General features: G+C 34.9%; 1 protein-coding gene across 1 annotated transcript in view; it reads left to right on the top strand.

The window, feature by feature from the left end:
• LOC145325751 (uncharacterized) overlaps window positions 1–11,162 on the top strand; it is a 58,352-nt gene that overhangs the window by 37,247 nt on the left and 9,943 nt on the right. Inside the window, exons 6-11 of the mRNA XM_080168690.1 lie at window positions 1,311–1,407; window positions 5,070–5,186; window positions 5,623–5,696; window positions 6,118–6,190; window positions 9,503–10,618; window positions 10,842–10,991. Coding sequence (XP_080024816.1) covers window positions 1,315–1,407; window positions 5,070–5,186; window positions 5,623–5,696; window positions 6,118–6,190; window positions 9,503–10,618; window positions 10,842–10,991 — 1,623 coding nt within the window. The 5' untranslated portion in view covers window positions 1,311–1,314. The remainder of the gene's footprint in view (window positions 1–1,310; window positions 1,408–5,069; window positions 5,187–5,622; window positions 5,697–6,117; window positions 6,191–9,502; window positions 10,619–10,841; window positions 10,992–11,162) is intronic.

Here is an 11,162-nt window from a genome sequence, read left to right as displayed (position 1 = left end):
GTTCTAAGAGAGACAAGTTAAGTAGTGTTTCTAGGCAAAGTTTTAGAGTTAAAAATGTTTTTTTTTGTGAACGTTTAGTTTAAGTTGCTTTTATTTCAATGGTGATTTAAAAGTAAGTTTTTCATGTATTGGGATGAGTTACTTATGTTAAAATGTGTTACCAAACAAAGATTTAGTTAGTGTAAAACACTTTAAAGACGTTTAGCTTTAATATAAATTAGCGGCTACCCTATACCTGCCCCCATAAAGACCTTCTAAGGGCAAAAGGGGGGGGGGGGGGTTAAAAGGGGCCTACCCATTTTTTATTTTAGTTTTTAAAATTAAAAATTTTGGTGGTCATTATGTGAATGGTTGATTTCTCTAGAACGGTGGTTGTACCCTCCCCCAAAATAGTTATAAACCTTCCCTGGACCTATAAGAATCAATGTAAAGATGATCCATATCGGTCCATTGGTTAGACAAAGAAACCTTAAAAATAAAGTACCTAAGCTTTTCATTTAAATGGTTGATTTACATTTTACACAAGTTGAATTATTCATACAATCAATGTTTAGAATTAGGTTGTACACAACTATTTTAGTTAAAATCGAATTAAGCTGTTCTCATTTAAGTTGTGATAGACAAAGAATTATCTATTTTTAATGTTTCTTTTCAACCTTTCGTTAGATTGAAATTATTTTTGACACTTGTATACAGAGTTTCGGATCCGGATCAGCAAGGATCCGCATTTTTTTGAGTCCAAGGATCCGGATCCGCATTTTTTTGCGGATCTGGATCCGGATCCTTGGACTTAAAAAAAAAATGCGGAAAAAATGAAAAAATCTACCTAAATTTATATAAAATCTCAGACATTCTCTTGATGAGAGCCAATCTTTAATGTTTAGGTTCAGACTTGAAAATTAAAAGTATTTTTGACTTCGAATTAAAGAATAAATACCTATTTTAGAAAAATTTGGTGATATTATTTTTATTGTCAAGGATCCGGATCCGCACTGACCAAATTTGGAGGATCCGGATCCGCATACAATCAATGCGAATCCGAAAAACTGCTTGTATAATATATAAGATAAAGTTAGGTTAAATAAACTTTGGTCTTATGAATCATTATTCCAAAAATGCGATAGTTACTACGCTTTAAAGGAATCTTCATGCAAAGTTTGAAATTGATAGGACAATTCTAACATGTCTATAATAATTAAAAGAGCTATTGGTTACTGACGAAGTTACGGACGGAACGACCCTAACTATAGAAAAGCTTCACTATTAAAAAACAAATTTTTATAATCTTTAATGATTTTTTATGTTTTTAGGTTGATGAGCAAAAAGATAGTTATCAAGATGAGAAGTTTTAAGAAATTAATCAGTGAGGATTTACTTCATCTAGCCCTACTTATTACAATGTTAAAGGTTAGTTCATAAGTTCTTTTTTTTCAATAACAAGGACAATTGGACAATTATGTCCATTAGTAGCGCAGCAATAACGATATAAAACAATCTTAATAAAATGGTATTTCCAGCTGGCTAATAGCACGATACCCTCCATCCATCCAAGATTGTTAAGATTAGAAGTTTTAAGAAATACCTAAATCAGTGAAGATTTTCTTCATCTAGCCTTACTTATTACTATGCTAAAGGTTGGTTTATGTGTTTTTTTAACAAGGACAATTGGACAATTATGTCCATTAATAGCGCAACAATAACAATCGATATATAAATATTTGGATATTGCATCACATTTTCGTCTACCCTAATAAAATGGTACACTCAGCTGGCTAATATCACGTAACACCCCCCCCCCTTTATCTCCTTTACCCAATCCATCCAAATGGAGGGGAAGGGGGTGATGAATAAAATTAGAATTTAAATTTTAATGGTACCCAAAGTTTTATAAGCACGTTCTCTTTGTTGGCTTAAAAAAACGTATTTACTTTTATTTCATCGTAAATAGTTGTTTCCAACCTTTGAATTTGAATCTACAGAATAGTTAGTTTTAATTACTGATCATTAGGGATGTACATCAATTTATCGACCATTGTCGTAATTCAATAAGGATGACATACCCTAGTTATATACAGCTTCGCTACTACTAAGTGCACTAACTGACAAACTCTAGGCCTTAATATAATAGCCTTTGTTCAAAAGTGATCATGATCGATTTAAAAATCTTCACGGGTCCACCCACACGAGTTTTTGCAGAGAGAGAGAGAGAGAGGGGACAATGGGCTGTTTATTACACAGGACCCAAAAGTTTCATTATAACTTTTTCTTATTCTTCTTTAGCTGAACATCTTTGGGAACTTAAGTGAATTTTGATTGGTTAGTTTGGTATTTTGAGTGTTCTTATGTTTCAACCACTAATTTTAATCTACAGAAGGGGCAATTTATTGGCCATTGTCTTATGATATCCCTTTAGATATCTGCGTTTTTTTCCTAACCACATTTACATTGCGGGTTTTTACTTCTGCTGAATAAAAAAAGGATTGTTTTATCCTGTAGAAATAAGATGCAGCCTCAAAAAGGGATAAGACAATGTCTGATAAATTGGTGTTTCTCCGCAATGATAACACACAAATTTACCCCTGTATTTTGTAATTATGGTTTCACATATCCATTTAGTGAATCACCATGCATGCCACTGTATGCTCTCTCAGGAAAGGATGAAACATTGGGTTGTTTATAAAGCTAGTCTCAAAGTTTTCTAATTCGTTAGCACATCAACTTTGGGGACTCTTATTGAATTTCGATTTATTGGTTCATTAAGTTGAGTGTCTAAACGCTTTAACCACCAATTGTAATCTACTGAAGGGATGTACATCAATTTATCGGTCATTGAATAGCAGAAAAGTTAAGATAAATCTCCTTCTTAAAAAATAAAAATATTCTCTTTCACTTTGTTTAAATGTTAATAGCAAAAAGAGTTTAAAATAAATACAAATTGTTTTAGTAGCGAAGCTGCTCTATAACTCGAGTGTGTATATAGAGCAGTATTTAAAAGAAGGTTAATTTACTCTTCTGCTTTGTCCCGTAAAAACACGCACACACCTGAGCTGTACAGACTAGTATACACACAGACATGGAAGCTCAAAATAAATGAACTATTTGTAATATAAAACCAGGGATCTAAAGGGATAAGACAATGATGATACATAAAATTGCCCCTTCTGTAGATTACAAATAGTGGTTGAAAAGTTCGGACACTCAACTGTATGAACCAACCAATCAAAAAAGTCTCCAAGGTTGTCAAGCCAACGCATAAGAAAACATCATAATAAAACATTGGGGACTAGTGTAAAAACAATGTCCCCCCTCCCCCCCCCCCCCCCTCCTGTAAAAACCTAACAACTCTACCTAAGATACATCTTTATTATTTCTAAATTCTGTATTACTATTTGCTGTTATCGTAGTATTGCTTCGCTACTTTTGAACATAATCATCCTTGTTATATGAACTACTAATTATTGTATGCTTGAAAGCAAATATGAATTATGACTAATTTCTTTCATCTTCTTTATAAGCTCAGGGGTAGGGATAGATAATCTTAAGAAAAGTTAGCGCATTTTCATTTGATTAGGTATAGACTTATGATGTACTCTGTTTAAGTATGCATTTTGGTTAGTGGAATACACATACAAAATTTCATAAGAATATCTTAATTAGAAGCTAAGAAATTTTCATTTTTTTAGTAATATAGTAGTTTTGCTACTTATAAGTGCAATTTGCTCTTAAACATCAGGGAGAGAGAGGACAATAGCACTCAAATTAATCTACATCCCTTGTTTCCCATAATAATTAACCAAGAATTGATTTTTATCTTTCATTATCTCAGTTTCTTTCCCTAAAGAAGTTTTTCTTTTTCTAATTCGCCACATGGAGAATGGGAACTAGAAATGTAAATTACACTGGTACCCAAAGTTTTATAACCGCGTCATCTTTATTGAATTCTGATTTGTTGGTTCCAAATTATTAGTTTCCAAACTTTTCAACCAATAATTTCAATCTACAGAAGAAGTAATTTTGATTTATACCAATTTATTATCCATTGTCTTATCCCTTTATATCCCTGCGTCCACCTACTTACTTATATTACTTGATTCTCATCCCTTAAATCATTCAGTTCCCACTTCTTTATCAAAAAAAATTATGTTCAAATAATCCCACTAAAAATAACATGATAGCCAAAACAATTAGAAAATGATACATAATTCTTTTATATACCTAAGTAACTGGATGTCTATCTGTCTTCACCGAAGGATCTTGCTAACCACTGAACCGATATGGTTCTCTTTTACAGTGAAGCTTCTAAAAGGTTCTTGGATGGTTTAACTGTTTTAGGATAGGGTACTTCCACCCTTCCTAGAGAAATAGCCCCTTGACCAAATTCTTAAAAAACCCTGATCCAATTTGGACCAGTGCAGTGGTTTTTGAGATTTTTTGTTGAAACAGGCCTCTTTGATAAAAAAGATATTTTTCGCGGTTTTATGAAGCACCCCAAATATCCCGCCAGTAACACCCACGTCAGAGTACTAGGCAACAAAAAGCGTTTCTTCTTTTTCCATCCACCGCAAAAACTTGGTTAAGAACTCGGCATTTCTTTGCCCGTCCGTCCGTCTGTCTGTCTGTCTGTTTGTCCTGCTGTTTTTATGGGGATAAGGATAATTGCTTTGTGTGCCCTAGTGGAGTATTTTTGTGTACATTGATTATTATGGCTTTAACTAAATTAGATTAATAAGAGAAAAGAAATATGACAGAAAAACGAGCAGATACAGATCCTACTATTACGTTTATATACGGATATTGAATATATTGAAATAAGAAAACGAAAAAAAAATTTAAATAAACTTATTATTTTTACTACCAGTGTACCCCTATCATTGTCGAGGGGCGGGGGGGGGGAGGAATAGCCTTGAACCATCTTCAGAATAAATGTTCAAAATATAACTTTCCTTGCACCTAAGTGAAGCTTGTCTAAAGTGAAGAACTTGATAGTTCTGTGGTTACTGAGATCTTGAAGGGCAGACGAAAAACAATTTAATTATAAAAGAATTATTTTACTTTTAATTTGTTTCTAGGTTGACCCTGACAGCCTTGGATTACGACAACGTTATGGGTACGACACGGGAGGCGGAGTTATCCTGGATCAAGCTTGGACTCCACCCTCTTTATCTCTTCCGTTTATTCCTCTAAAGGTAAATACCACATCATAGATTTAAGTGATTGACCTAAGAACAGTTGTAGGTCATTTTAAAAAGGGCTGGAGTCATTCTATAAAAATATACCCCGCCCCTTTTTCTCCTTATTTACAACACGTAAGGAAAAGTTGACTTCGTTTGTAGAAGAAATTGAAGCTGTTTATTATATTTTAAAAGGGGCGGAGTTATTCTGTTTCAAAATGGACTCCTTTTTATATCCTCCTTTTATACTTCTTTGGATTTGTACCTAATAATATTATTGAAAGCTGCACGGTAGAAAATGACAAGTACCTAGTAATTTTTACAGAGTAAAAAAACATATGACAACTTGTAGTGTAGACAGACGTTCAGACTACTTTATTATAGAATACATTTGTAGATTTTGTAGTAAAACTCCCCTTAAAGCCATATACTACACTTTGCTTATTCTCAGGGTAGCACTGAGTTGATTGAAAGATATCAGGAAGAAATAATTGAAGATTTGAACACACTTGGCCAATTTAATAGGTATGTACCACTACCTACCCTATTAGATAAAGTAGTAAGGTTTTTTTTGGTTTAGGCTTAAAATTTCAGAACTTGCTGTTGTAATTTTAAGGGAATCTTTACACAAGTTTTGGGGTTGTTTTAGTCTTTTTCTCTGATCTCGAGGCTAGGGGCAATGCAACTTGTTAAAAATAATTAAATAAATTAGATTATTTAGGGCAAACAAGCCAAAAAGAACCGTTGTATTAATATGAAACCTGTTTATGAATGTGCCTTGAACTATGATTTGGGTTGTTGAAAAAAACAAACTATTGAAATATTAGGACCACAATCAATATTTTTTAGGTTAGGTAAGGATAAGTAATGATAAATGATTAGAATTGCCCCGCAGGGTTAGAGCCATCCAAAAATGCACCTAATTAAGTTTTGTTTTTTCATTTAGGTTTTCTCTGCTTGGCAACACTCCAGTCCAGTTGTCTGCCTATGTTGTGGAAGCTGATATCGACCAGTGCCAGGTAGCCCAATTTTTTATTTTAATATTGACATTGCCCTCCCTGAAGAAAATGCATCTGAAAATCTCATAAATGATCCCCCATTAGTCCCCAAAGTTTAAAAAATAACGTTTTTTATTCGCTGACTCAACAACTTTGGGTACTTTTAATGAATTTTGATTAGTTGGTTCATTAACCCTTACAGATCGGGCCCCAATTCCCACCCTAATAGATTGGGGGGGGGGGAGGGGGGGTTAAAAAGCCCCCCCCCCCTTTATCTCGGCTCCTGGTACAGATAAAGACGTAAAAATTTTTTCTGGTGGTTCATGTGTATTTTTAGAGAAAATTACTTTTTCTAGTCATAGCAGTCAGACCGCTCCTTAGCCGTTTTTTAGCGGCCAGCCGCTAAATTTTAAAACAGCTGTAGAGCGGCCAATTTTGCAGCTAGGATGACCAAATTTTAGGACGAACTTTTATTTTTCATAACAAAAAAATTACTTTTTTTGATCATCGCCGAAAAACGGCAAATAACGGAAACCGCCATTTTCGGCGGGTACGGCGGTAAAACGGCGATTGGCGGCGCAAATTAATATTTTTATCTGTTTATTATTGCTCAAGGATTTACCAAAAAAAATTGTAGGTCTCTAGATGTAATAGAAGCCACGATATTCATGATATATGTCTGTAGTAAAAGCCGGACAAAAAGCGGTCATAAAGTCGGTCAGGGAGCGGTCAAACGGTCATAACACCACTTTTCTCAGATGGTCATTGATATCTAAGTATTCACCAAAAAAATTTTAGGTTTCTACCTTATACACAAAAGTCATAATGTAGAAATTAAGATTTATATAGAATTTTTTCTAATTATTTGCTACCCAACCGACTTTGACCGGACACCACGACCGACACAGACCAGATATCCTAATAAAATCAACTCTTGCCGATGTATAATTACTAAACTTAAAAAGTCCTGAAGTTACAGCTCTCCATCTTACCTACAAAAAAAATGAGATTGAAAAAACTAGAGGGGGGGGCTCTTTGAGCCCCCCTCCTTCCCCCCCGATCTGTAAGGGTTAAGTAGAGTATCATTCCAAATGTTTAAACCACTAATTGGAATCTAAAAAAGGCGTAATTTTGTTTATCATCATTGGGATGTACATCAGGTTATTGGCCATTGTCTTATCCCTTTAGATCCCTGCCTCCTCATACACTCACCCAATAACAAGTACTAGGATTCACTGAAAATTATAGATGCCTAAAAAGTTATATACAAAGATTGATATATATGGTTGTACTTTAATCTTACTATCATCAACGCCGAAAAAAGAGATTAGAATTGCATTTTGCGCATTTAGAAATTTCGAGAGTTTCAAAGAGACCTGATATATTATTATTTTAATATCTATGAAGTATCTAAGTATTAAGTCTTTTAGATCTTGTTTTAATTTTGGATAATAACAGATTATATTACCTACAGTTTATTTACAACCCTTTCTTTATCCTAGCAATCATTAGCTTCTGAAAACTAAAAAGAATTAAGGAGAAGATCAATCTATACTCTATAGTCTATTTACATATATATTAAAAACCCTCTAACTAAAATCATCATTCTATATGAACAAATTCTCTTGTAAACGCACGCATGAGTCATCTGGCTGGTACGCGCGTACGCGCGTAGCAGTGGATCAACGCGCAAGTTATTTAATGTCACTTAGATACAAGCACAGCACAACAGGGATCTAAAGGGATAAGACAATGGCCGGTAAATTAATGTACATCCCCAATTATGATACATAAAATTACTCCTTCTGTAGTTGAAATGGTTGAAATGTTTGATCACTCAACTTAATGAACCTACCAATCGTAATTCAATAACAGTCCCCCAAAGTTTAAAAAAAGAAAAATATTTATAAACCTTCCTAGGACCTATGAGAAGCTACACTGTAAAGGAAAACCATATTGGTTCAACGGTTATTCATAATTATGCCTAAACCCTGAATAGCATTGGCTTTATAACTAGCCATAGATATAAAAGAGTTACAAGGTTATCTATTTTTAAACCAAGGTTGTAACATATTTTATGAGCAAAAAATAAAAAAATTACAACCTAGATTGCAAAGGGGGGGGGCGAAAGTGACACTTTTTGAAACCAAAACTAAAAGTCAAAGGAACTCAACTAAAAAAAGAGTTACAGGTCTGACATTTTGCATGGCAGTTGCTTTATAGGGGTACAATATGGAAATGTGAAGAAACGGCGGCGCAACCGCCGAAAACCGCCGAGAAAAGGCAACAAAAATTACGGCGGGAAACGGCGGTTTTCGGCGGTTGCGCCGCCGTTTCTTCACAGTTCCATATTGTACCCCTATAAAGCAACTGCCATGCAAAATCTCAGACCTGTAACCCTTTTTTTAGTTGAGTTCCTTTGTTGACTCTTAGTTTTGGTTTCAAAAAGTGTCACTTTCGCCCCCCCCCTTTGAAACTTGTATTTTCATTAAAACTGACCTAAATACAATTAGCAGAGACCTAAACCTACAAAAGCCCTAATTATAGAAAAGACCTAACTTACAAAAGATCTAATCCTATGAAAGACCTAAATTACCAGAGACCTAATCCTACAAAAGACCAAGTTCTACCTAAAATTTCTTTTAAGAAAATTATCTGATTTGTTAAGGATTTTAAAGTCTATTAATCAACAAGGAAGATACTTGAATAAAAAGACAACCCCAATAAATAACTTTGACAATAAATGATGTTAAACTTTAAGGACATGAACGGCTGTGCCTAGTTTTATAAATAAGATTTAAAGGGTGGGAAGAGGGGGGGGGGAGTTGATAAAATGCATTTGACTAGCTATGTATTAATCTCATTATGTTTAATCAATTAGGCCTTCGTATATCTTAAGTGTTCTTTTAAACAAGAAGGTAGAGGACATTGGTTTGTTTATTAGTTTACTTGTCCCAAAAGTTATATGATAATGTTTTCTTATTCGTTCTTTAACAGCTTAAGAGACTTTAATTGAATTTTGTTTAGTTGGTTTACAGAAGGGATAATTTGATAATTGTCTTATCCCTTTAGATCCGTGCCTTTAATCAACCAATATATTAAATAAGTTTAAATTTGAAAAGTTATTATGAAATCGTATTATTCCAAATTAGCAAGTACATCATTTTATGAGCTTGGGCTATTTTAGGCAACTCTTAGATTTCAAAATTCGTATTCTTTTTCTGCTATTTTGGAATCACAGTTAAAACATAACAATATGAAAACCATTTTTTTTATTTTCATGTTAATATTAGTTTTAATTAATACAATTTTTTAGCATTTTTTTTGTTTCAGGCCCACGAAGACAATGATCTCGACAACCATACTGACACCGACTCTGGCATCTCTGACATTGAGAACCTTGGCAGTCCGTTCAGCCAGAACTCGGGCGGTCAGTCGCCCCAGCACGAGCCTTCCCCCCACTCCCCCTGTCCCAGCAGCACCACTCAGGAGGGGGAGGGGGAACATCCCCCCCACAATGGTGAAGTGGAAGGAGAAGGAAGAATGTGTCCCTATGATAGTCATGTTGCTAGCAGTGATATCACCAAGATTGATGATGACACTGCCGAGCTTATGGAGTTTGAGGATGTTATCAGAGATGTTGCCAGCAGACATGTTGAAGACAACACAAATGCTATTGCCGCAAACGCACAATCATCTGATTTTCAAAATGGCGGCCTTGGCTTCCAAGAGTTCCAGGACTTTTATGATTCTGAGCTGGTGTTTGATGGTGATAGTGGTGGGGCCCAGATTGTTGAATTTGGCCCCGAGTATGGGCCAGAGATACCAGAGGAGCTGGCCGGAACAGGCATACCTGACCTAGAGGATCATGGTGCTATCCAATATGAACTGATGCACATGGATGAACAGCTTATGAATCTGGATTACAATATTGAGGATCTTGATGAAGCTTTCCTGAAAATGGATGAGGAAATTGCCAAAACTATCAGTGAGGATGAACCGATGATTAATGATGGTTTTAATGATATTTTTGACTCCACTGTGGATGTAAGCAATGCTTGGGTTGACCATCAAGCTTATGCTGATATCCCAGAGCTGCTAGAGCTGAATGCTGCAGCCTCTACTATAGGACCTATAATATCACCCATCAAAGATTCATTCCATCAATCACAAGGTGAAGAGCTCCTTAACGAAGAAGCTGATCCCAATTTTGACATTACAAGTCTTGATAAACTTGAAGCAATGGATGAATCTTTGGAGAATTTTGATCTCGGCCTTCTAGAAAGTTCCAGCAGTGTACTAGATCCTCTGGAAGATAGTAGGAATGTTCTAGTTAGCCTGGATGATAGTGAAGAAGATATCCTGAGGAATGATGTTCTGTTGTCGCATTCTCTGCATGCTGAAGTTGCTAGAGATAACTCTGATAATAAAAATAATCTTCATTCTCAGGTATTTTTATTAGTCAGAAAATTGGAATTTTAACAGGTTTCGTGATTTTTCACAGATTTTTCTTGAAAACTTAGGTATTTATAAAAAGGCTATAGTTTTCACTATTTAACTGTAATTTTGCGTTTCTTTTTTTTTGTCGTTTTACGGAAGGATAGAAATTCTTTTTTTCTTCTAAAACTTTAAACGGCATCAGTTTCAATTAAAAACATATCTTTTTTTGCAGGTTTTCAATCCAGAGACGTTTATCGGGGCCAAGAGTGGAGATGATGATGATATAAAGGAGGATGAAAACCTGAACACATCAGCTGATAAAGAATCATTGAATATTTCTGTTGAAGATGCCCTCGCTCAACTTGATATGCTTGAAAATCAGGTATTTTTCGCGCATTTTCTTTTGTAATAAAATAATAAGGATATTTCTAGGGACGTCTAAGCTTTATTTTTAGGGGGGTAAAATAAGGGGTTTTAAAGGTTTGAGGGGGTTTAAATGATGGGTTTTATAGTTTTAAGGGGGGAGGGGGTAAACAACCCTTTACTTCCTCGC

This window comes from Acartia tonsa, chromosome 8, assembly GCF_053477335.1.
Source record: "Acartia tonsa isolate MP-2025a chromosome 8, ASM5347733v1, whole genome shotgun sequence".
Classification (NCBI taxonomy): domain Eukaryota; kingdom Metazoa; phylum Arthropoda; class Copepoda; order Calanoida; family Acartiidae; genus Acartia; species Acartia tonsa.
Note: the sequence above shows the minus strand (reverse complement) of the source record. Positions and strands in the feature narration are given on the sequence as shown.